Source organism: Thermoascus crustaceus (genome assembly GCF_041956765.1).
Source record: "Thermoascus crustaceus strain CBS 181.67 unplaced genomic scaffold VTN00scaffold_4, whole genome shotgun sequence".
Classification (NCBI taxonomy): Eukaryota; Fungi; Ascomycota; class Eurotiomycetes; order Eurotiales; family Thermoascaceae; genus Thermoascus; species Thermoascus crustaceus.
The window spans coordinates 2089490-2113384 of record NW_027192530.1 but is presented as its reverse complement, the minus strand read 5'-3'; the positions used below and the strand labels follow the sequence as shown (position 1 = coordinate 2113384).

Sequence of the window (23895 nt, the reverse complement as noted above, 5' to 3'; positions counted from 1 at the left end):
GAAGACTCAGGAAGTGCGAAGAGAATTTCGTTAGTGAAACTAGGTCGAGACCTCCAGAGTCTCGGCGAGTCCAGACCGACAAACTAAGACATTCAGCTGGTGCAACTTAAACCCCCAAGCTAGGAAAGGGAGACTATGTAGATATTACTCAGCTGGGATCATCTTAGGCCATTATTTGTTTCGCTTGTAAGGATACTACAGAAGTATTATCTAAACATCCCTTCTTCAAGGAACAAGATAATGAATGTATGTTGGTGTTCGATCTCTAAGCTTTTGGGGCGAAACTGGCGGCAGAAAAAAGGTCAGCTCAGGGATTATTGATTCAAATACGTTACGCACGGAGCAGCGGTCTGTAGGTGACGAATATGCTCGAAGCTCTTTCTACAGATAAGCCACGCGTTGTCGCCCTCTATCCTTGACAGGATTTCTAGAGTACAATACAGTTTTCGATGCAGTCTTGAAGGCTATTTAGTCCCCCAGATGTCCGCTTAGTAGTCCCATTCTTCCTTTCCATACTTGTTAAAGCGATCATGAAGATCCTGCACATCAAGCGAGATGTCAAATTAGCCATTTATTGTGAACCAATTGCATCTAAAAGCAGAGAGGGGCCCGAAGACGTACCTTTGGCAGAGTCACGTTGGGGACAATAACGGTGTTGAGCGCACTCGGAGCATCCCTGAGGGGCTGGTTCTTGTCACCGTGGGGATGGTACTGGTACTTGAACATCTTGCCCTCATCATCTCGCTCCCAGGGCATGGCGCTGTCGCCGATGCGAACATTGCTTTCCGAGGTCACGGAGGTGGGCTTGCTGCCGAAGTACCTGTGTTTGAAAATGGAAGTGGTCAGCGTCTTGCCCGTTCCGGTGCGCCGAACGGTCGGGCTGCGGGTGCAAAAAGTCCGCCAACCCATGATAAACGAAGGGGATAATCACCAGCCAGCGATCATGAAGGCACCGGACATAACTCCGAGAAGGATCTAAAACCGTTAGATATGCGTGCGGACGGCCAACGGGGAAATGGTGGAGGGTACATAGAGCTCCGGGTCACGCTTCGGGCCCTTGTCGAGGCCGGCTTCTTCCACCTTGGAGGAGCTGAGAAATCGTCGCGATGGGGCCTGCAGGAGGGATGGACGGGCGAAGGCCCGACGGGTGGCCAAAGCAGCAATTGAGGACATGGTGGTCGTTGTGGACAGTGGAGGTGGGCGGCGGCAGAGAAGATCTGAGTGCGTTGCTTTTGAAGTGGAGGAGATTCGAGTCGGATGATCCAGGCGCTGACGTCCCGGCGGTCATGTGACTGACGGTCCTCTCGGAGCGGGCGGGTTAGTCATCATCTCATCATCGACGAGAATTTCAGAAATAATAAACATATTATATTATATCATCTTCATATTATAGCATTTCTGATATAGTATGTATGTAGTTCACTAGAGGATTGAGAACGATCTCCGGTCGTAGATTTCGTCGCCGCCATGGGCCGCTGGTCCAGAATGGCGTAGATGCACGCCTCGGCTCCTGGGAAATCTATTCATACCGGTGATAACATCAAGGGACTGTATGTACATGTAGAACTAGAGATCGGGTGTGAAGCTGACTCGGCGGTGGCGCGTCGTGACTCGTTTCGGCTGGTCCTCGACATGTGACTCGTCGAGCCGAGTCCTGCCTTGCTTCGGCGCAGAAACAGCAAGACGTCAACCATCCCCAGACTCCTGCCATTATTCTACCCTCGTTGCTTTCTCATTTTCCTTTCTCTTCTCCACGCTCCTTTATCCTCGTTCTCACTTGGCGATCAACCCACGTTGTTTGATCTCTTTGACCTCCGTTCTCGTCGCTCCTTCATCTCCCCCCTTTTTCCTATCACAGGATTTGCGGAAACCCCCCTACCCTAGTCTGAGGCTCCTGACCAACGTACGAAGTCTGGAGGAGGACATTTTCTTGCAAGCAACATCATGACCTTGTGCGCCGCTGTGTAAAGCTCTCCTACTATCACCAGTCATGGCCAGCTCAGCGGACTCTCCCAACCCCAGCCATGTGAATGATCCCCTTACCATGCAACCTGCGCTGGATGTACCTCGCCCGCCATCCGTTGGAGAAATCTCCTCCCGGATGACGGACTTTGCGTCAGAGGATGGGGATCAGTCACGACCGCGCACGGGCATATCCTCACAGCCAACTTGGTCACAACCGCCCGCATCCCGACGAGGACCTCCGCCCGCCAGGAGCTCGATGGCCGCGTCTAGCCAGGGCGCAAGTAGGCCGCCCAGTTCCGGGAGCCGGATGAGCAAGACTCATGTCCCTTCACTTGCGGCGCAGGCCTTTTTCCGGCCGATGAGCTCCCAGAGGCTACAGGCGCATCGTGGAGGGCGCCCGGCAACCAAAGGAGCACCTGCCGCAACTGAGGATACAGGCGATGAGGTAACTCAGAACAGAAGGAGTTTGATATCGAATAGTACCATTCGCCAGGGAACCATTCCCCATGGTGATATTGAGATCCCTCCGTCGCGAGACACTGAATTTACAGACCCTATAATACCGGATAGAGGCACGTCAAACGCGAGTCCAACTGGGAACACAACAGCGAGGAGTCTTGGAGAGAGTGTCAGGCTTCTGCATGATCGGGATAGATCGCAGAGAAGCGCCCCTGCGCATCTGAACTTGGCCAAAAACTACCAACCAGGTGGTGCGCAGGATCCGCCCCAGAGGTCGCCGCTTTCATTCAGGTCCGGATTCCTCTCCCTGCCGAACAAGAGGGAGGGGCAGGAACATCATGATGACGGGGGTCATGAGCGACTATCGTCGGCAGCCTCATCGCCCAGGTCAGTCGAAATGAAAAAGGACCAGTCTGCGCCAAGGAGAGACCTCGGCAAGAACTATGAATATTTCAGCGGGAACACCGTGTTCTGGGGCAGTGGAAGGTTCCAAAATTCCAGAGATAAACCTATCAACATTGCAACTGGTGTATTTGTCGCTTTACCTGCTGGACTGTTTCTCGGATATTCGTACGTAATACCGTGATTCTTTTCGGTTTCTCGATCGCTAATCTTGACATAAGGGCCCCTTGGCTATGGCATAATATCTCGCCCGCGATCCCGATTGTATTCGCCTATCTCTTCTACGTGTGCTTCTCTTCATTCATACATGCTTCTCTTGTTGATCCCGGAGTAAGCGTTGCCGAAATCTTTCAAGTATCGTACTCACACCGACTCGCAGATTATCCCGCGGAATCTCCATCCCATGCCTCCACCAGATCCATCGGAAGACCCTTTGGCAATTGGTCCTCCTACGAATGACTGGGTCATGATTAAGCTAGCCACGTCTGACGTAGCAGCAATGGACGTGCCAGTTAAGTACTGCAAGACATGCAACATCTGGCGTCCTCCCCGTTGCTATCACTGCCGTGTATGCGACAACTGTGTCGAAACCCTTGATCACCATTGTGTTTGGCTCAACAATTGTGTTGGCCGTCGCAACTACCGTTACTTCTTCACCTTCGTCAGCTCAGCGACTATCCTTTCACTCTTTCTGATCGCCTCGAGCTTGGCACATATCCTTGTATATCGTTCCCGGGAACGCATCTCTTTTGTAGATGCTATCGATAAGTGGAGAGTGCCTTTTGCCATGGTCATTTACGGTGGTCTTGCCGGGCCCTATCCCGCATCCCTCTGGGCGTACCATCTTTTTCTAATGGGCCGTGGTGAGACGACTAGGGAATATCTGAATTCCCACAAATTCCGGAAAGCGGACCGTCATCGGCCCTTTACCCAAGGCAACATTCTATGGAACTGGATTTCTGTTCTCGCCCGGCCACGACCGCCTACATATCTGCAGTTCAAGCGGCCTTACGAAGAGGGAGATCAGCGTTTCGAGACCCAGAAACGTAAGGATCGTCCCAAGGACCTCGAGGCCCAGGCAGGAATGGAAATGCAGAATGTCCCGTCCGGTCAGCAGCGCTCTCAGCCTTCCAACGTCCATAGCCCCCATGACAATAACCCTGGGGAACAATCTCATGGATAGCCCTTAGGCCATATTTAGTGGTGATTTCTGGATCTTCCTAGTGGTTACAACGTCTCCCGATCATATCGTCACCTCGCGCGTGATCCCACCATACTTTGCCATTCTCCTATCTAATCTTACTATCAGCAGCCTAAATCTTTCGGTCCTCCCGCTCTTCAGATTATCTACTATGATGACTTTTGCTACTTCATATGAGCAGACGTTCAGGTATCATCCGAGATATTTTCTTGACATCCCTACCTCTTTCAGTCTTGTTGATCTTCTGATTTTCCTATTGATTTATATTTATTTTTTTTTCTCTCTTCACTTTCCCTGGCCGAAATATGCACTGTAGATCTATAAGCTGTTTTGCTCTGAAGGACTAGGTAGCGGGTCAGGATGGCTATATTCATTTTTCGGGGAGGTGATGCATGTACGATATGATTGATACCTGGCTCCGGATCGCCGATAGACTCTTGGTGCTCTGCTCACTGAGGCATAATTTCTACGTAATTGAACAGGCATCTCTTCCGCGGTGCCATAAAGGAAGGCATTGCCCCATGGAATGCTCCGGGCAGAGGGGGTGCGAGCCAGCGTAGACGCGACGCCTGTCCTCCGTTTGATCCATTTGATTTCCGTGACAGCTCGACTCTCTCAACTCTCTCTTTCGCCTCTCCACTCTGCAGATCGCCGCGGCTGGGCATCACCACGCACGCTTATTCTTCCTTGCTGCTCGTCTTGACGTTCCGGCCATGCCGTGCTAGTCTCCTAGGCCTCGCGCTTATGGACCCCTCCCCTGAAGCGCAGCCGCCCTGCTACGCGTAGAGACGCCGCGCATGCTCCTATATCAGCAAGCTGAACAAGATCCACCTCTCCATAGCCCGTTCTCTAACCCGCTACTTCCATCCTTCTATGTCAACATCCTCTTTCGCGCGGCATTGAGCCACTCGACTTTCCTCTAGGCTGCAGCAGAGTGCCCAAAGATGGCACGCCGGTCCGGCTCCTCTGTCGCGTTTGCCGTGACCAATTCGCCCCCCGATTCCGATCAGCATTCTCACGACAAGCCCGAAGACGCAATGGGCGTGGACTTTTCTGAGCAGCTGCTCACACCTGAAAACAGTCGCTCCGAAACCTCGAGCAACAATGAGCACGCGCTGGGCGAGGATAAGACCGCACTGCCGCATACGTCGAGACGTGTAACGCGGTCATCGCTGCGAGGAGTCGGAAATCTCGACAACCCAAACTTCCAGCCGGATACGATCGAGTCGTCGCCTGACCTGAAGAGCCATACCGTCTCGGGTGGAACACTTGTCGACAACGTCGCTGAGTGCAATAACACGTCCCGGTCGTCGCTTCTCCGACGTAATGTAGCGGTCATGGAAACGTCCTCGTGGAGCCAGACCGGAGACGGTACGAAGACCGACAGTCCTGCAGTCCCGCGCGATACACCCGTCAGCAAGGACTTCCAAGAGCCACAACAGGCCGACTCGCGGCATTCACCGCGACGTCGCGCACTCCGGGAGCGTCCATCGAAGGCCGTTGCCAAGGAGAAGGAGGACAATGCAGCAGCAGAGACAGTGAAGGCGGATAATGAGAGGACGGTAAGGCGCTCGTCACGTCTGAGTTTGATGAGGAAGGCTACAGACCTGGCCGAAAAGGCTGGCAGCGTATTGGGCAAGCGACCTAGGGACGTGACGGAGAATGGCAAAGAGTTGGGCCGCAGGATCGGCTTAAGGCCGAGAAATGCCATTCTTCCCAAGGATAGGTCAGAAATCGGGCAAGCGGCTATGGAGGCACCGGCAGCGAAAAAGAGTCGCGTTTCTGACAGTGATTTGCCCTCAAAGTCTGTATCTACATCATCGTCTGGACGAGAGAGTTCGCCTGCTCCGAACTCCGTGCCGCGGTATAAGCCCAAGCGTTGGCTTTCGCATGGTCTGTACATCGGGCAGGATCGCTACATGGATCCTCGTCTCAATGAAGCAAAAAACAAGATCAAGAGTGAGAGAAGGAAGAGCTCCGGTGAATTCCAGCGAAAGCTGCTTCCAATGCCCATGTTTGCAGGAGAGAGGCTTCTCAAAAACGGAAGAGACTTCAAATTGCCGTTTGATATCTTCTCTCCACTCCCTCCAGGACAGCCAAAGCCGGATGAGTGGAGGAAGACAAACAAGAGTGAGTGCTGCTATTCTACTTTCATCTGGGGCTATGTCTAATCTATGATTTAGATGTTTTTGTTGGTGAGGCAGCCAGCATATGGAAGGCCAACAAGCACACGGAGCTCTCAACTTGCATGTGCACAGAAGAGACCGGATGTGACGAGAATTGTCAGAATCGCTATATGTTCTATGAATGCGACGATGGCAACTGCAGACTGGGTGCGAAGTGCGGGAACCGCAGCTTTCATGAGCTAAAGCAGCGAACCAAGGCTGGTGGTAAATACAATATCGGTGTAGAAGTCATCAAGACCATGGATCGTGGCTACGGAGTCCGTAGCAATCGTACGTTCGAGCCGAATCAGATAATTGTCGAGTATACAGGGGAGATCATTACTCAGGCAGAATGTGAGAGCCGGATGAGGACGATCTATAAAAATAACGAGGTGAGAACTCCGCTTCCCATCTTTGATCCGTCTCCTGGAACTGACCCATTCTCAGTGCTATTATCTCATGTACTTTGACCAGAATATGATTATAGATGCTACCCGTGGCTCCATTGCCCGCTTCGTGAACCATTCCTGCGAACCCAACTGCAGAATGGAAAAGTGGACTGTTGCCGGTAAACCTCGTATGGCTCTCTTCGCTGGAGACCGGGGCATCATGACCGGGGAAGAGCTGACCTACGACTATAATTTTGAGTAAGTTTCTGCCAACGATTCTCATCTGTTCTAGATGTTAATACACCCATAGCCCTTTCTCTCAGAAGAATGTCCAGGAATGCCGCTGTGGTGCACCTACATGCCGCGGTGTCTTGGGGCCGAAACCCAGAGACCAGCGTCCTAAAGAGCCAAAGGCTGAGAATAAGGACAAGCGAAAATCTCGGTTGGGAAAGGGGGAGAAAGTCCTCACAGGCACAAAACGCAAGGTTGGGCATGTGCTTGATGAGTCTACTTCACGCCTCAACAAGAAACGGAAACTACTGAATCCCAAGTCTCTCAGGGTGGGCGTCAAGAAAAAGACCGCTACGGCCAACGTGGAGGCCAAGACGATACCTACAAAGGCCACGAAGACTAGGGCGCCGCAGAAAGCCAAGGAAAAGCCGAAGATAAGACCTAAGGCAAAAGGGTCTAGTGTAAAATCCGAGACTAAAGCAACAATTCGTCGTCCTAAATCGAAAGCCGCATCTTCATGCTCTACCATAATTTCTGCTGCGCCGTCCTCCACAGAGAAGTCAAACTCGAAACTCAATCGCCCATCAGCAAAGACCAAGGCCAAAATCAGCGGGTCATCCGGGGGTGCAACTGCCACGAAACGGCAGACGAACAAAAGCAAGACTAATAGTAAAGGGGCGGGTAAGATTGGTGTCAAAGACAGTGAGAGGAGCATTGTGAAGGCACAGAGTCGACGTGGAAACGTCAGGAGCGTGACAAAGAAGGTTGTCCGCAATGTGAAGGGGCAGAAGAGCCGGTAGATCGCAACAATGGATTTTATAAGCACCGTACAACAGAGTCAATTGGGATCTGGATGGGGTGGCATCATGTCAACTTAATGGTCCACTTGGCTGGTTCTTCTCAACACAGTATGTTTAAGAGCTAAATGGGATCAGCATGACGACCTGATGACCATAAAAATCTGATTTGTGTCATGAACTCTTGATTTGTTCCTGTCGACTTATAGCTTTCGTGTTTGCTTATGTGTTTCTGGCGGGTGCAAAATTTGCTGCATGGACAAGGTTCACATGATATTCGACTTTTTGACCTTCCGATGTACTGTGCCTCTAAGTAGCTTACTAGCTTTTCCTCTTGGGCGGATGTTCCTTGATTTCTCTTCTTCCATCAAGACAAAGTGGTCTAGTCTGGCTAAACTCTGATTCGAGAGATCGGGGTCCTGGTTAATATCGTGGAGTGGATGAGAATTTTTGCTCTGTTTGTAGCTTGAAGCCATCCTCTGATGCACCAGATTATCGTTTACAAGAGTGGTCTCAGACCTGGTAACGCGTTGACAGCTCCCGGCGATGCACTGTTCTTACTCTGGTCAGTCCCTTCGGTTACAAAGCTCGTCACGTACTCGATGAAATACACGTGGCACTTGGTCCCTCCAATTTGCAATCTTGGCGGATACCGGTTTCCCTCATGCATTTATGGTACAGTACGTACACGACTATATCATATCTTTCGTCACCCCTCCCCAGCTGCTTAGTGGCTCAGCGGATTGCTATTTTATAGAGGGAACCCAGACACTATGATATGTCAGAGACCCTAGACAAATCCAGTCCGAATCGAAATATATCTAGTATAGCAAAAGCGGCAAGGTGTATGGCTTGGACAGGGGGTAGGTGCCAAAGAGATATCATATAGTAATGTATAGTATGTACATCCAAAAGCCTGAAACTCTGCTTAGCAAAATGAGCCTCACTAATGGCTCAGGCGACACAACTGCCGACGCCGACGGCGGACACTAGAGACACAAGAGGTAATCCATTAATTATGTGAGGTATTGGTTCTTCTAGAAACATCAAAGAGAAGAAATTCACTAGAAAATCGGGCGCCGACCTAATCTTGTTGCTGCTTGTTCTGTCCTTCAGAAGAGCCATCATCACTAGGAATATGACTTGTAGATATCATACATTCACTTGATTCTGCCTGTGTCGCTTCTACAGACGCAGAAGCAGGTGAAGTAGATAGCACATTTTCCTTTCCTGCTAAAGAACCTGATCCATCCTGCCCCGCACTATTCTTTCCTCTTTCATTTCCTAGGCTCGCCTCTAGACTGCCCAATAAGTCAATCTCCCCGTCATCAAAAGTAACAACAGGTTGTGCAAGCTCAGACCCTGCACTGAAATGTTTGAATGTATCTGCTTCGATCATTGTGGTTTGGTCCGAAACCAACGTTGTATCCTCGACAAGTGCATTGCTATCAGTCGCTTTCACCGTCTGCTGTTTTTCATCTGCTGCTACAGGCCCGAGATTCTCAATGGCATCCGACACTGGATTCGAGGCCTGGGAGTTCTGTAGCAATTGATCACTGTTGAGGACGTCCACAACAGGTTTACCTGCGGGAGGTTGCGCTGATGAAAGTCGGTCGAAATCTTCAGATACAGGGTCTTTAGAAGGGTTTGCGGGGGCTTTCTGTACCAAAGCAGTAGTACTCATGACGGATTGAGAACCGGCGCTTGAAGTATGTTGGGTGGAGTCAAGTGGCAGGTCATGTTGGCTGGACATAGCACCAGATGAGACAGTGGAAGCCTGCAGCGTCTGCTCGTGTGAAAACTGTCCTGGGACTGCTACAGGATGCAGCTCGGAGTTTGAAAGCTGCGGCTCCGCATTTGACTCTGCGCGAACTGTCGTGCCTGCTTCTTGGATAGCAGTCGCTGGAGATTTTGCTTCGTGTGTGGATTCATCGCCTTCATCGCTGCCTTCACCCTCCTCGTCATCCTCCTCGTCATCCTCCTCACCCTCTAACTGTTCGCCGGCAGAGCTATCAATTGACATTCGCAATGTATCTGCGGCTTCGTCTTTAACTGCACCATCACCCAGAAGGCCAGTGCTAACATCTTCTGTGCCATGTACCACTGTTGCGTCGGCACCCTCACCAGGCGCAAACATCACTTTCTTTTTCCTACCTTTCCCGGTCCCTTTTGCCTTACGCTTCGGTGGAGGGGGCTGTTTCTTCGGTGGTGTTGTTACCGCGCTTGAGTCTGCACCAGCGACGACCCCATCGGCGTTAACCACACCTATACCCTCCACAACTGTTCCAGGCGCAGGTGTTTCGTCGGTGACAGTTGTCTCGCTTTGCTCAGTACCTACCGTGGCACTTTCAACTATCTCCCCTTCCAGCGAATGCCCTTTAGGAACCCATGCTTCATATACTGAAACATTACCCGTGGCAGTATCCACTTTCTTGAATTTGGTCTTTCTCATAGGCGGGGGTGCATTATCCCTGGCCCCGTCCAATGTTGTGGTCGATAAGGCCATTGCACCGTACAACGATGGCAAACCAGGCCTCCTCTTTGCGAGAAATTCCACCTCTGGAGGCTCCAGATGCCTAGGCACCACGGTCCATTTACGGGTGGTGAAGCTGCGCTCCGTCGACGTCATTGCAGGTTCCTCTGTCTCAGCAGTCTCCCTTTCCTCCTCTTCAGAATCCTTACTAACGTGGCGAATATATTTGCAACCAGCACGCGCAGCGCGAAGCAAGGCTCTGCTCATTGGCGTCAAAAGGTGGCTATCCTTGGGCATGGGGAGTTCAGGAAGAGGCTGGCTACCATTGGCGCCAAGGGTGGTAGACTCGGATTCATCTGCCTTCGGAGCCTGGGAGAATGTATAAGGCTGCCGAATCCAGCGACGCACTGGTAAACCCTCAAAGACATCATGATCAACCTGGCCGGTCCGATTGCGGTTTGCACCTGCGTCGATAAACTGGCGACCAGAGCGAGATGACCTGAACTGCTCAGTGTCAGTTGGTATTGACACATTTCCATTATATAGACCTATGTTCTGGAAAAATCCATCTTGCTCTTCTGCTGCAGGCTTGCTTGAAACCCATCTGCATAGTGATGATGGCTTCATCTGTTTCATTGCTGTGCAGCATCACAGCTCAAAGAGATATAAATTGAAGACAACAGGTATCCAAGGACCAACCACAACAGAGATAATGCCATTGTAGACTTACCGTGGGCGCCATGGCAAGCAGCTCACAGGGGCTGTTAAGGGCGCCAACTGCCTTCCGGGGCTTGCCCGCCGCTTGCGATAAAGTGTATATGAAGAAAACAGCCAACTCAGACACAGACAGTCTCCACTGCAAGGCCGAGAGCAACAATAGAGCACAAGGAAGAGGAGGAGAGGCGTATGTTCTGTTGTTCTGTGATGGCGGTTGTTGCTGTTGCCGCAGAGCGCTTGCGGAGGACGTCTGGGGTCTGGGACACAGGGCCACCACGTGACTTCCCAAACAGGCAGCCAGAAAGCAATGGAATAGATGCTTACAGCAACAGAGCTGCATGCAATAATGCCCGGCTTGCAGACCGACTATATTAATATCGGCCCTGTCTTTGCTAAAGGTCTGGAAAGCGGCAGAGGATAGTGAAGCGACCTGCAATGCTTGCGCTTATATAAGAGATCTACTAGCTGTACAGAGCATCAACCCAGTATGCATTCAGTTACCCTTCCACTGTTGTACACTAGACTATCAAGCACATAAACTGCATACACAACAACCAGAATTCTTTGTCATCTCAACGAGCCCCAACTGTTTTCGATTTGAGCATGCAACCCATCAGTCCCAGCTGTAAAGGAGGTGTCAGCTAATAAGCACCGGTTAAAACATCTTTCTTAAGGATCTTACCCGGTATCTTTCTGACGGACAATGTCGCCTCTCTGTCCTGTTTGCTTTCCCTGTGTAGGATTATTATTAGACTAAGGCCGCCTAGAAAGATTGCTATAGGATAGGAAATCCTGGACTGACTGTCTTTTGTCCCTCAACTACCAACTTGTCCAATTGATAAAACTGGCTGATCACAGTCTGTCTCTGTAGGAAGTATTAGTTTCATTTTGTCGATGTGATTGTTGCCGATAAAAATCCCTAGGAAGCTCCCAAATGCAAGCAGATGTTTTGGCGCCGTTGGTGGATCCAACTGAGACTGGTTTCCTTGGCTTCTCAACACTAGAAAGAGATCCACTAACCTTCATGATCTGCAAATTCTGCAAGCCATCCTGTATCAATTCCTGTATCTTCCGCTCTCCGGTTTCATTTTGATGTTGGCGGAATGCATCCCTGGTCCTCCGGCGGGCATACTCCCGGAAATTGTAGTTGGAAAACTGGGACGATTGACGGAGCAGCGAGCGGAACTGGATAAAAAACAAAAGAACGTCAGCACCTGTTGTCCTCCATGGCCAGACTACCCTTTCACGGCACTGATATCAAAGCCAACTTTGGAAGGCTGGGGTCACGCACAAGAGACCGGACCTGGAAAGCCGTGTCGCGCTGCAAGGTTGTCACAGACATGGTGGCAGGGCCTGTAGGCAAGAGAGGTATATGGGCTATGAATAAGTAGGGATCTGGGCTGGCCGGATTGCTCAAGCTCGCAGTACCAGCAGGCTCGGGGGAACAGATCTGTTCGAAGACTTGACACTTTGTTCAGAGAGCGATGTAGACTGGGGCCAGTCTGTATCAAGATTCAAATTCCCACGAAGTGAAGTTTATTGCACGGAGTATCTGTCATAACAGCAGTAGCCGGGGTGGCGCATTCGGGCTACGCTGCTCGACGATGGAAGATCACTGACGTCGCAGATCGGGGCGGGAGAGGGTTCTTCTGTAAGAGGTCTTGGGCGGAGACGACAAAGAAGATAACTAAACGGGGACTGGCGGGAAACGAGAGCCGATGGGGCAGACGCGATGGGATTCGAGTCGTGACGAGGCGTTTTTTCTCTAGACGGAGATACGGGGCGGCGCTCTGTCTCGGCCGGCCTCGCCTAAGCTAGTCACTCCGCCTTCAGCATATGAGGCTGGGATCAGGTACAGTCTCTTTCGCGTGCTACGGTCCCTTCGCGGCCCTTTGCTCCCCGTTCCTTTTTGGTGGCATTTGGTCAGATATTCTCAAATTTCGCCCAATCGACCTGAAATAGTAACCATGGCCCAGATACCAACCCCGCCGCCCTCCCGCCATGTCTCGGAAGCTCCAGAAGCTTCGCCAAAGCCAGCGGGGCCTTCTTCAGACCTACTACAGTCGCTTGATGTCCTTCTCGAGCGGTACCTTCAACTCCTCGATCACTACGAGAAATTGCAGGCGAAACTGGGGAAACAATTGTCCTTGGTACGCCTATTCCTGCTTCGCCAGTCTCCTCTCTAGCATGGCCATTCAAGCGCACAGAGACTCGCTTGCAAATGCGACCAGAGACGGTATCTGACGGCGCCAGTTCCAATCCGACAGGGCTTCTTCTCCCTTGCACAAGCAAACTACTTCTCCTCACCCGGTCGACGATACGGCGAAGATTACTACGATGAACGGATGAAAGCCACGCGCAAGATGTAAGTCTTGTGAAGCATATATACGTAAGTGTAGTATGTCTGTTAAGCTAAATAATGCCTGAAGATCATTGCAGAAGCTCTCACGATCTGCCAGCTTTGATGGGACACCGGGGACAGATTTGGAGTCGAGGAAGAGCAATCGACCATGCAGCTATGGCTATAGCTTCAAGATTGAGCCAGGATCGTCAGATCATGCAACGGAGGAAGTCAAAGACGGAAACGGAACTACAGAGCCACCTATGACGAGTCCACAAACGCAGCCGTTGGACTCTGGAACGGGCCATCAAATCGTAGATGGGATTAAGCCATCCTCGGCATCACAGGAACCAGCTATGATGGAACCCATATCATCATCCGAGCCAGCCTCCCCAAAGAAGACCTTCCGTCCCTCCGATCCCATATCATGGTATGGCGTCCTGGTCCCTCCGTCGCTTCGAAGCGCACAGAAGTCTTTCACAGTAGCGGTGGAGGAGTGTGTGCCAGAATTGGCAAGCATCATGACAGAGATGCGAGAGGTAGAGGGCAAGGTGAACGAATTGAGAAGCAAAATTGGACTGACATAGTCCGATAACCATAGAGTGGCAGAGTATGGGACTTCAAGGGGCAATAGCCGATCCAGCTGGACTGAAGAGACGTTGAAATGTCAAGTTGCGTGTCATATGCAGTACAATGTAGATATATCGTGTAACCATGTAGACCCGTAGAATAGAACAGACAAGTGGAGGTGTACTGTGACATTACAGCTGCCAGTTTCAGAAATGTTTGCAGGTGTTCCATATTATGCTGGGGTCTGCATCACCAAATAACACTACCATGCCCATCAAGATGTAGAGCGATCATGCCGAGTCAGCCTGTATCCGTGCTCAAGTGATATGCACACTTGGCTTATCATGTTTCTCGGAAGGCTTCTTTAAGAATGCCTCCTCTTAATCAGGGATGACATTTTTATCAAGCACACGGATTTGCCATCATCCAATGTGCTGGGAGGGGGGCGGGCTCCTTTTGCTTTCCTTTCAACCAAGAAAGCAAAGAATTTGATGTCCTGGGCTTCTCAAAATTGGTTGGCACGTATGATGAATCTGGGAACATGTGTTTAGATGACTTGTCCCTGTTATGAATCAAGGTATGAAACATCCAGACGCTACATTCCCCGTCTTTTTCACGAGACATCGCCTTGCTGAACTCGATGATGCGATGAACAAGTTATATTAAAAGACTGGTTGAGATCAGCTCGGGTCTTAATACCAATACTGCTAATATCGACGGGTCGTCTTGGTAGTCAGAAATAATCATATAACATAGGCTAGTCCTATCCAATGACATGTCTGTGTCTCATGCATATATAACCCAAGGTAAAGATGAACAAGGTGCACAAGGCAAAGAAATAATACAGCCAGTTGCAATTTGGCATTAACTGGCTCAGATGAGATTCTTCAATACTTGAAGAAGCATTTTACTGCAAGACCAAAAGAAGGCGGGGAGACAGGTCAACAGAGCCACATGACTTAGTTAATGGCTCAGGCATCAGGGTGACCTTCAGAGGAATGGGATCTGTGCCAGAACAGAACTACATTATGCCACTCTTGGCAGAAACTCTTCCACATATAAGGGGAGATCATATAGCATGTATATGGCGGAGTGACAAGGCAATATACTATATATAACCCTTATGCACGAGTATATCATTCCATTGTATCTAAGTACTTCAGCAGTCTGCAACCCCACGGCATTGGCATGTTGTCAGTCTCACCCAACACGCAAATGACTTGACAAGGGTCTAAAACAAGGCTGTCCAGTAAATTCCACATTTCAGAAGGGTATAATCATATCATAGAAAAAGAGAACTCTCTGATACAAGCCCATCAAGTCCGCCTCCATCGATAAAAGGTCGTAGTCTTCTTATACGATCCTCTAATATCATTTCCTCGGCCTCCCACCTCTTTCGTTCTAGCGACTTTGTCTCAACCTGATTTCCCCTACCAAACCAGAATTTTCGTGCCTTCTCTACGCTCTCAAGCTCCTCATTCTCGGCTTTTTTGATCAGTTGCCGAACCATGGTTTTCCAGTTGTCCAGACCGACCTTCAGGCACTGACTACAGCGCTGCTGTGCGACAAAGTCATCGCTACCGTTGCTCAACTCCATTATGGTTGTTTCAGCCATATCAACGGCGTCGCGGGTCCAGGCAAGACCGCTTTCCTCTGAGGACGATGCGTAAATGATTTCTCCGATGTATGCCATAAGACTAGCCTCCTCACAGAAGGAACCAAGTGTGCGAACAGGAGGTTCGTTGCCAGATGGTAGCGGGTCTGGATATGCTGTCGGGGTGAGGATAGATTTCACATTGTTGAGTAGTGAATAGAAAGGCATGGGGTCGTCATTCCCAGGAAGTCGACTAGTTGTACTTGTCCCGGATTGCGGTTGAGGTAAGTTGCGGCGAGTTTTCAGAATGGAGGTGAAAATAGATAGTGCTGCCGGGAGGTCTCCGCTTCGCGCGTAATGAACCGCCAGGGCTGTGGAGACTCTTATTATATTCTCCGACGCAATATCTCTGCCATTATTCTTCAACACTCCGCTCTTTGTGTCAACGACTCTGGCCGCCTCGAAAGGCAGTCCAGCAGCAGCAATGTCCATCGCCCAGGTATACGTGTTCCTTGCCGCGCTTTTCATTCCCTTATAGTCAAGCCAATCTGCATACGCCAGAGCAGCATCAAGTTTCTGCCTCGCGTCAAAGCCTTTCGTCGTCAGGATCTTCAGGTAGAAAACCTCGGGGCTTTCTGTTGCTGGCTCGCAGTTCTCTTCTAGTAGCACGTGTCTCTGTCCAGCAGGAGGTGGCTTCGGTCGTGGATTCGATGGACCAGCGACATATTCCGCTGGCGCAGAAATACGTTGTTTTCTATCTGTCAACCAGCCTTCCAAGTTTTCCGCAGCTTTTGCTGCACCCATGAGGGCCTGAAAATATCCTCTTCTCCATGGTTCGCTCTTGGCAGAGATATCAAACCCAGCCCTCCCAACTCCCTCAACAAGGAAGCCGTCCTCGCCCGGCTTCACAAGTCCTTTTCCTTCCCTCTCAGTGTCCTCAAGTCGCTTAATTAATTCTCGCAGGTACCCCGCAACCATGGGCCAATCAGTCATCAGATTTCCAATTCGTTCTGGATGCTGAAGAGCCTGGGCGGAACGCAAGCACCAGCGGCTTCTCAAACTCCACTCCGGGGGTGTAGGCCATTGGCGTTCAATCCGCTCCTGATATAGGCCCAACTTTATCAAGTGGAACAGGAGCAGAATCGCGTAGAATGTCAACCCAATCTTGAGACCACGCGTGATGCGGCGCCTGTAGTAGTCGCGACGCTCAGTAGAGATAAGCCGGGCAAAGTGCTGCTGAAGGTGAGTAGACAACGGCGGTATAGGACGGCTGCCGGTGAGAGGAGACAGAAAAGGAATCTGAGGGCGGATTAAAGAAGGTGAGACGAGAAGAAGCTGAGACTTATTAGTGAACAGTCGTGATTTCAAACAAAGAGCATGGGTGTTGGGAGGTCGCAAGGGTCGGAGGAGGGCAGGTATTCGACAAGGAGGCCTGCGATGAACAAACATTATGCTTAAGGTGGCGGTGTCTTGTGAGACAATTCTTACCATCATTATCATCATCATGGCCATGGCGTTGAGGTCGAATGGCACCGGTTGAAAGCTGTTTGCATTGTTTGCATGCAGCTTGCGCTGGGCTTCAAACTCGCTATCTCGCCAAATGAAAAGGAAGTATTGCGATTGCCGTTTGTCCTATGGGCCAGATCGGCTTGAGAGATGCATCAGTATTGTCCTTCAGCTTCCAAGTTGCGCTTGCAGTCCTAGAACGACTGAAGCTCGATTTAAGGATCTATCGGATACTAGAAGTCTTGCGAGCACTCCAGGTCCTCATAACCGTCTAACTGCTGCAGAGGACCAAACCGGCAGGCGATGCCATGATGTTGCTGTTAAGGAAAATGGATGAGATACTCTTGTTCGGGCCGCCTGTCACTTATGAATTTGTGCATACAGAGACCCATCTAATCCTCTTCCCAAATGCCTGTTGAGCAGAATGCAGGATTGATATTAAATACTGACAAAGACATCTCCCACCGCGCAAACCTGATTTTTGAAATCTATGCCACAACACCACATCTGATTAGGACAAAAACTGATTCAAGTTACTTGTCTTAACAAGTGCTTTTATCTAATATCCATTTTATTAAGAATTATGATGCTATCAGCAGCAAGTTAGCCAAAAACCTTACCTGGCAAGAGGAACTGACCACGTAATCTGCAAGAATGTGTGAGCCTCATCCAGCATAATGTACTCGTCACTCTTGAATATACTTATAAATATAAAGCTTGCATTCTAGAGCTTGTTCTTAAGATTTAAAAAATGATAAAGACTTTATAAAACTTATTTTTTAGCAACTCTCTAGCTATAAGCTAAGATGGTGTATGAGAAAGGGTGGATAATTGGATATACTCCGAGATATACTCCCCTGGAAGTAGGGAAATGGTATATGAAGGACTGGCTATATAAGGACACTCATTACCACCATGTAGATAGCTTTAGTTCTTCGTGCTCAATAACACATTGTTACTTGGTTATACACTGGCAGGTCAACAGGCTAACCTACTATTGAGTATACGTACTCAATAGGCGCTCTACTTCACCGTAGTCGCGTTGTCTCTATCAGTTGGTTACTTTATCGTGTTTGACCTACGAAGTCCAAGCCTCCCTACCTTAGACCAAGACACCGTTGCGACTCAAAACCGAAGGAGTGCGTAACAGACAGTTCAGATAAATAATATAGAGTTAGATAAGAAAGATATATAATTCTATGTGACTAAAAAAGCATTAAGTAAAGATAGTCTAGTACTAGACTAGTAGGCAGAATAAGATTAGCAGAGAATAAATAGTTTGCCTGCCAGAATTATATTAGAATTTAAAGGACAGGTAAGAGGGATTACAGTGATAGAAATTTGTATATACGGTATACCTTCTTTCTTACTGTTAGGTGCAGGACCCAACTTACCCAGCGTAGCAGCCAGTAGACTAGGCATGCTGAAGGAGTATAAATACTACTACTACTACTACTACTACTACTACTATTAAATACCGAGTGCACATGTGATGAGCTAGTATGACTTACCTACTTTAGCCTATATGCAAGTGGCGCTGAATATCCTAAAAAATTCTGAAGCCGTCAGAAATGCATTTGCCCGTAAATCATGGCGGGACTCCCTTGCGGAATAATTTCCTTCTTCAGCACTGCTCGTATCACTGGCATGAGTCTCAAAATCTAGCCGTCCTCAGACCTCATTATTACAATAAAGTTGTAGGGGGAACCCGGGGTCTATCTGTCTAGATATAGGCATTTCTAGGCTTCTCAGAAGCCCCTTTCTCCGTCTCTACTGTATATCCGTATGTGAATATTTGTATGTCTTTAGGGAGGGCTAGAATTCAGATATTCAATAACCGCAGCGTAGGAAGTTCCAATTTCATGACAATGTTTAATTCCCTTGCTTCCCGACGCAGAGATCCCTGATGTAATAAGACCAATTGGGATCCCATAAAGCTCGAGTCCAAGCTTAGCAATCTTAAGTATAGAAACTTCGTACATACGGGATCACATCTCTTATAGGACTCTCGGTTGGATCAGGCATATCAATCCACAATTGTTAGGACGGACAAGAGACCAGATACGATTATTCGGCCACACGCCAATTTGCCCTCGAAATCCAAAATGATGGAGGAAGGGGGAGGCAAAAAAAAGTACCACTTCTTATCTATTTTTTGAACTCTTAAGAAAAAAAAAATGCAGAGGCCTTGCTAGCGCCAGGTCAGTCGGCAGTGTCCTAATTTTCCTCATTCTTCAAACATTCTGCAGTGCCAACGGATTCGATCCAATCCACTGCAGCAAGCCAGTATATAATAGCAAGTAGCTTCGTTCCCAAACGCTTCTTTCTTTATAGACGATCCAAGAAACCCTCGCTCTCGAGCATGAGGATAATTTCGTGAACAATACTCCGAACAGTCTGTTTCTCGACGTCGACGACGAGATCAGCCTTGGCGGGGATTTCATAGGGGTCGTCAACACCAGTGAAGCCCTTGATCTCACCACGGCGGGCCTTGGCGTAGATACCTCGCTTATCTGTACGCTCACAATACTCGAGAGGAGTAGCGACATGAACGAGGAAGAAGGAGCCAACCTGCGAGATGGTTTCGCGGGCTGCCTGGCGCGAGTGTTCATAGGGGGCAATTGGAGCAGCGATAACGGCAGCACCGGCTTTGGTAAGCTCGGCTGCAACGAAGGCGATACGCTGGATGTTAGTATGGCGATCTTCCCGGGTAAAGCCCAGTTCAGAAGAGAGCTCGTGACGGACGGTGTCTCCCAGAAGTAGGGACACAGACCGGCCACCTTGTTGGTTTAGGGTCACCTGCAGGGCCCGTGCAATAGCATCTTTCCCCGAGTTCTGATAGCCCGTGAGGAAGATGGTGAAGCCCTGGGTTGAACGGGGAGGATTGGACTCGCGGAGGACCTTGACGACCTCGGGGTAAGAGAACCATTCAGGGATGTGACCTCCAGTGCGTAGTCGTCTCCGCAGCTCGGTGCCTGAGATGTCGAGGGTCTTAGTGCCCTTAGGAACCTCATCCACAGGCTTATACTCGTCGGTGTCAGGCAGGTAGGTGACCTGCTGGAACTCGACGACCTCGATGCCGAGCTCATCCTTGTACTTCTCGACAGCGTGCTGAGCGTCATACGGACCGTAGAACTCGACCCCCTTCGAGTTCTTTCCAGGACCGGCATGATCCCGCCCGACGATGAAGTGGGTAGCTCCGTGGTTCTTTCGGATGATCGCATGCCAGATGGCCTCACGCGGACCACCCATGCGCATGGCCAAGGGCAGAAGCCCCAGAACAGCCATTCCATTGGGGTAGCGGGGGAGAATGGCCTGATAGACACGGACGCGAGTGAAGTGATCAATGTCACCCGGCTTCGTGAGACCGACGACGGGGTGGATCAGAACGTTGGCCTGGCGGGCGCGAGCAGCGCGAACCGTGAGCTCACGGTGAGCCCTATGCATAGGGTTCCTGTGACCATCAGTGCTGCCCTCTCAAACGGATCGTTACGTGTTTCCGGTGCCTTACCTAGTCTGGAATGCGACAACACGGGTCCAGCCAAGCTTGTCGAAATGCGTCCGCAGCTCGGCGGGGGTGTCTGCCGACAGGTCAGTATCCAGCCTCGAAGTCTTCGGAAGGCAGTAAACCCACAGCGCAGGTCAACATAGTCGTAGTGGTTTGGCTTATTGACAGCCTCAACCTTGCCGCCGACATAGAACTCCTGGACTTTGGTGTTGAGGTACTTGATGGCCGGATGCTCCTCATCACCGCCAAAGACCAGCTGTGCCTCTCTCGCCCTGCAATAAGAGTGATGAAACCGCGTCAGCAAGACCCACTGTACGCCTCGCCCCGGGTCCAGGGGCGGGAGGAAGCGCCAGACGCCAGCTCCCGCCAAGAGACGCATCCTTGTCGGATGCAAATCGATTCATGGGACCGTCAACGGAGCGACGGAGTGACCCCACGATCGCCCATGCCAAGGCCAGAGAAAAGCTACAGGGCACTCACTTGTCAGGGCGGTAGACGTCGTCCACAGTCAAGATGGCCAAATTGCGATCATCTCGGAAATCGCGCAGGGTGACACGCGCCCCAGGCTTGAGGCCGGTCTCGCCTATCACTGCCTCGGAAACATCCAAGGTGATCGGTATCGAGAAGAGGTTGCCGTCCGCCAGGCGAAGGTCCGACACGACTCTAAAGTATGTCAGCCCGAAGATCGTTTACATGCATGCGACCGTCTCAAGTGGTTTCGCGTGCGCTCGGCTTCATGAAACGAATGGTCTTGCGGAGTAGTTGTGTGAGCTCAGGTAGGCGTACCCATCGTAGTCTTTCTGGTTCATGAAACCTGTGCGCAAACCCGACCGTCAGTGGCTCCCTTTCAGAGGACCTTCAGGCCGTTGTCCAAGACTCGTCCACGATTTAAGGACCCGACGGACGGTTCGAAGAAAACATAGTTGACATACCCTCCAGGGGACTGAAGCCTCCGTTCATGATGAGTTCGAGATCGCATAGCTGGCGCTCGGTCAGAACGAGGGCGGGCAATGTCTCGGCTTCGGCCTCCAGCTCGTCATGACGGGGAGCGTCACGGGCGAGGAGGTCCTTCAGGACACCACCATGGGGCTTGTTGGCCATTGTTGCGGTTGGACTTCCAGGCTCTCCTTCAAAAGACCGACTGTTCTGTCAACGTGGAAGGGAACGTGCAGAGAAGTAGAGAATGGAGAATGAGGGGACAGGGACCGTAATATGAAGAGGAGAGAGGGTGGAGCAGTCGGGGTGCGGGCGTGCTCTTAAAGCTCTGCTTCGTCTCATCTCAATCTCGCTCCGTCTCCGCTTCCCTGTTTGAAAACTTAAAAAAGTTCTGCTCGCCCCTCCATCTGTATGATAATTATTATTCCGTCCCATCACCGTCCTCCATCGGCTCTCCTCGCGCTGCCCACCGTATCTACCAGCGGGCTACCTGATCCAGTAGATTTAATTTAATAATTACCATCTGCAACTTTGCCCGCACATCCATGACGATCAGGACCCCATGACAAGGCTACACGTCCACCTTCACGCCCCTGTATAATTACTACCATGTATTATGATTCTTCCTCGATCGTCTCTCGCCATGTCGGTCGCTATCTCGGGCGCGCCTTCCACCCGCTCTTCCAGAACGTGTCGAACCCCACGTGCTCGGCAATCACGACATCGACCCGGGTCGCTTGCGTGATTGCTCTCCTTCCGCCTTGATACTAGCGCCCACTATCTGCACGTGATACGTAAAGCCCTAATCGACCACATACTTATCGGGACCGATGCCGTCATCATATCCCTCTAACGTAATCCACCACCGAGCGGCGCAAAGATTCTAGCAGAACGCAATGCCGCAATGCCGCAAATTCTATTAAGAATCTATCCACAAATGAATATGATAATGATGCTATATACTAGGTAGGCCTATTTACTAGGGCATTGAGTCCTAATATGACCAATCAGATGGCAGTTACTGCACCGTGGTGGTGCTCGTTTCTTCCGCTCCTGCAACTCCCCCTCTAATGCTTGCTCAGCTTCTTGAGCAAGCTGCTGGCCTTGAGCACCTGTTAGAATGCCTCCTGAAGCAATAAAGGATCTAGGGGCTTCTCTCTTTCGCTTTTGATGCTGATTAGCAGCATGAAGCTCTTCCATCTGCTGCCGAAGCATGAGGACTTCATGCATAGTAGATTTGCATGCCTTTGCCAGCTGACCAATTGCTTGATTTGGAGGGCTTTGAGAATGACGGTCAATAAGCTCCTTGATAAGTTGCATCTGCTTTTGCACCTCTGCAGTAGAATGAGGAGTCTTTGCGACCCAGGGGCCATGAGAAGAAGGTGGAGTAATGTTTTTAGACTGAATATTGAGCATATCCAGCACGTGCTGTGGATTGAATGGCACTAGGCCTGTTGCTGCAAATCCACTCTGTATATTGGCTGCTGAAAGTGCTTTTCGTGAAGACTGATATAGCAATAGGAAGCCTTGCTTATCAATATGATTGATGCCAAGATGCATGCTCTTCTGAACCTGCTGCCCATAGGCCTGCTTTAGGGGAGCAAAGCAAGAGACATCAAGAGGCTGTAGGCGATGGGATGAATGTGCCGGCATATAGAGAGGAATGATTTGATGATTCTTGCAGAAGAAGTCAAAATCTGCTGTAGCATGACTGCCATGGCCATCCAGAATAAGAAGGCAATATCTCCCTATTGTACGTGCTGCTGTATGCCTCTCAAAGACCTCTTTTAGCCATAGCAAGCCCAGCTCATCATTGGTCCACCCATTGTCACTTAGGCCTATTGTCCAGTCATGAGGCAGATCTTGATACCATGTAGATTGGTGGACCTTGCCAGCAGAGATGAACATAGGGGGTAGGGCCCAGCCTGCAGCATTGACTGATTCAATAGCTGTCACCCATTCACAATTCCCAGGCTGTATAGCTCGTACACGGCTTGTAGAATGGTGAGATCCAGTGATAACTTTTGCTGTAGATGCCACACCCATTTGAAAGCCTGTTTCATCACAATTGTAGATATCCTGTTCAAGAATACCATATTTTGCTACAGTATTTTGAACAAGATTGAACCAATTCTTGATAATATCTGGATTCTCACATTGTGCTCGTTGATAATCATACTTGTGATTGTATTTTGATGCAAGATCATTATGCTGCTTGATAAATCAGGTCACCCAATTTGGACCAATTGATGCAGTATTACCTTTGCGATCAGATAGTAATAGATCTGCCATTCTGCATACAGTGGCATGAGATGGTGGTAGACCTCGCTCGTCCATATCAAGAATCCACTTTTTGAGTGAATATTCTTCTGATTTTGTGAGCTTTTGACTATTTGGCATGGTATCTGAACGTGCTGTTCTGCCGCGAAGCCGATACTGGAGGGTCCGTGGAGGCACATCAAATGCTGTTGCTGCTGCTGCTTTGCTCCGAAACTGCCCATTCTGATAGGCCCTTATAGCTAATAGAAGACGATCTTCTTGATTAACTGCAGAATCTGATGATTTTGGTGGCATATTGGGTGGTTGAATAGGGGAAGATGGATAGGGGGGAAGCTCGGAACTTTTGCGCCGCTCGGTGGTG

General features: G+C 50.1%; 8 protein-coding genes across 8 annotated transcripts; 3 read left to right on the top strand and 5 right to left on the bottom strand.

The window, feature by feature from the left end:
- Positions 1-488: 488 nt before the first annotated feature.
- VTN00DRAFT_7353 (uncharacterized protein) lies at positions 489-1173 on the bottom strand (the record flags this gene model as incomplete). Its single annotated transcript, XM_069434091.1, has 4 exons — positions 489-539; positions 622-820; positions 932-975; positions 1030-1173. The coding sequence occupies 4 exons, from the start codon at positions 1171-1173 to the stop codon at positions 489-491; spliced, it is 438 nt and encodes a 145-aa protein (XP_069287407.1).
- Positions 1174-1990: 817 nt separating this feature from the next.
- Positions 1991-4009, top strand: VTN00DRAFT_7352 (uncharacterized protein; the record flags this gene model as incomplete). The annotated part of the gene is made up of 3 exons (XM_069434090.1): positions 1991-2994; positions 3048-3156; positions 3206-4009. 3 exons carry the CDS (start codon positions 1991-1993, stop codon positions 4007-4009), a joined length of 1917 nt encoding a protein of 638 aa, XP_069287406.1.
- A 962-nt stretch (positions 4010-4971) lies between these two features.
- Positions 4972-7612, top strand: VTN00DRAFT_7351 (uncharacterized protein; the record flags this gene model as incomplete). Its single annotated transcript, XM_069434089.1, has 4 exons — positions 4972-6157; positions 6211-6584; positions 6640-6839; positions 6892-7612. 4 exons carry the CDS (start codon positions 4972-4974, stop codon positions 7610-7612), a joined length of 2481 nt encoding a protein of 826 aa, XP_069287405.1.
- A 1081-nt stretch (positions 7613-8693) lies between these two features.
- On the bottom strand, positions 8694-10824 carry VTN00DRAFT_7350 (uncharacterized protein; the record flags this gene model as incomplete). Its single annotated transcript, XM_069434088.1, has 2 exons — positions 8694-10586; positions 10813-10824. The coding sequence occupies 2 exons, from the start codon at positions 10822-10824 to the stop codon at positions 8694-8696; spliced, it is 1905 nt and encodes a 634-aa protein (XP_069287404.1).
- A 588-nt stretch (positions 10825-11412) lies between these two features.
- Positions 11413-12383, bottom strand: VTN00DRAFT_7349 (uncharacterized protein; the record flags this gene model as incomplete). The annotated part of the gene is made up of 6 exons (XM_069434086.1): positions 11413-11422; positions 11482-11531; positions 11602-11664; positions 11820-11984; positions 12091-12249; positions 12345-12383. 6 exons carry the CDS (start codon positions 12381-12383, stop codon positions 11413-11415), a joined length of 486 nt encoding a protein of 161 aa, XP_069287403.1.
- Positions 12384-12766: 383 nt separating this feature from the next.
- VTN00DRAFT_7348 (uncharacterized protein) lies at positions 12767-13727 on the top strand (the record flags this gene model as incomplete). The annotated part of the gene is made up of 3 exons (XM_069434085.1): positions 12767-12949; positions 13067-13164; positions 13229-13727. The coding sequence occupies 3 exons, from the start codon at positions 12767-12769 to the stop codon at positions 13725-13727; spliced, it is 780 nt and encodes a 259-aa protein (XP_069287402.1).
- A 1265-nt stretch (positions 13728-14992) lies between these two features.
- Positions 14993-16753, bottom strand: VTN00DRAFT_7347 (uncharacterized protein; the record flags this gene model as incomplete). The annotated part of the gene is made up of 1 exon (XM_069434084.1): positions 14993-16753. One exon carries the CDS (start codon positions 16751-16753, stop codon positions 14993-14995), a length of 1761 nt encoding a protein of 586 aa, XP_069287401.1.
- Positions 16754-19138: 2385 nt separating this feature from the next.
- VTN00DRAFT_7346 (uncharacterized protein) lies at positions 19139-21419 on the bottom strand (the record flags this gene model as incomplete). The annotated part of the gene is made up of 6 exons (XM_069434083.1): positions 19139-20264; positions 20322-20391; positions 20445-20590; positions 20799-20981; positions 21105-21132; positions 21251-21419. 6 exons carry the CDS (start codon positions 21417-21419, stop codon positions 19139-19141), a joined length of 1722 nt encoding a protein of 573 aa, XP_069287400.1.
- Between the last annotated feature and the right edge of the window lie 2476 nt (positions 21420-23895).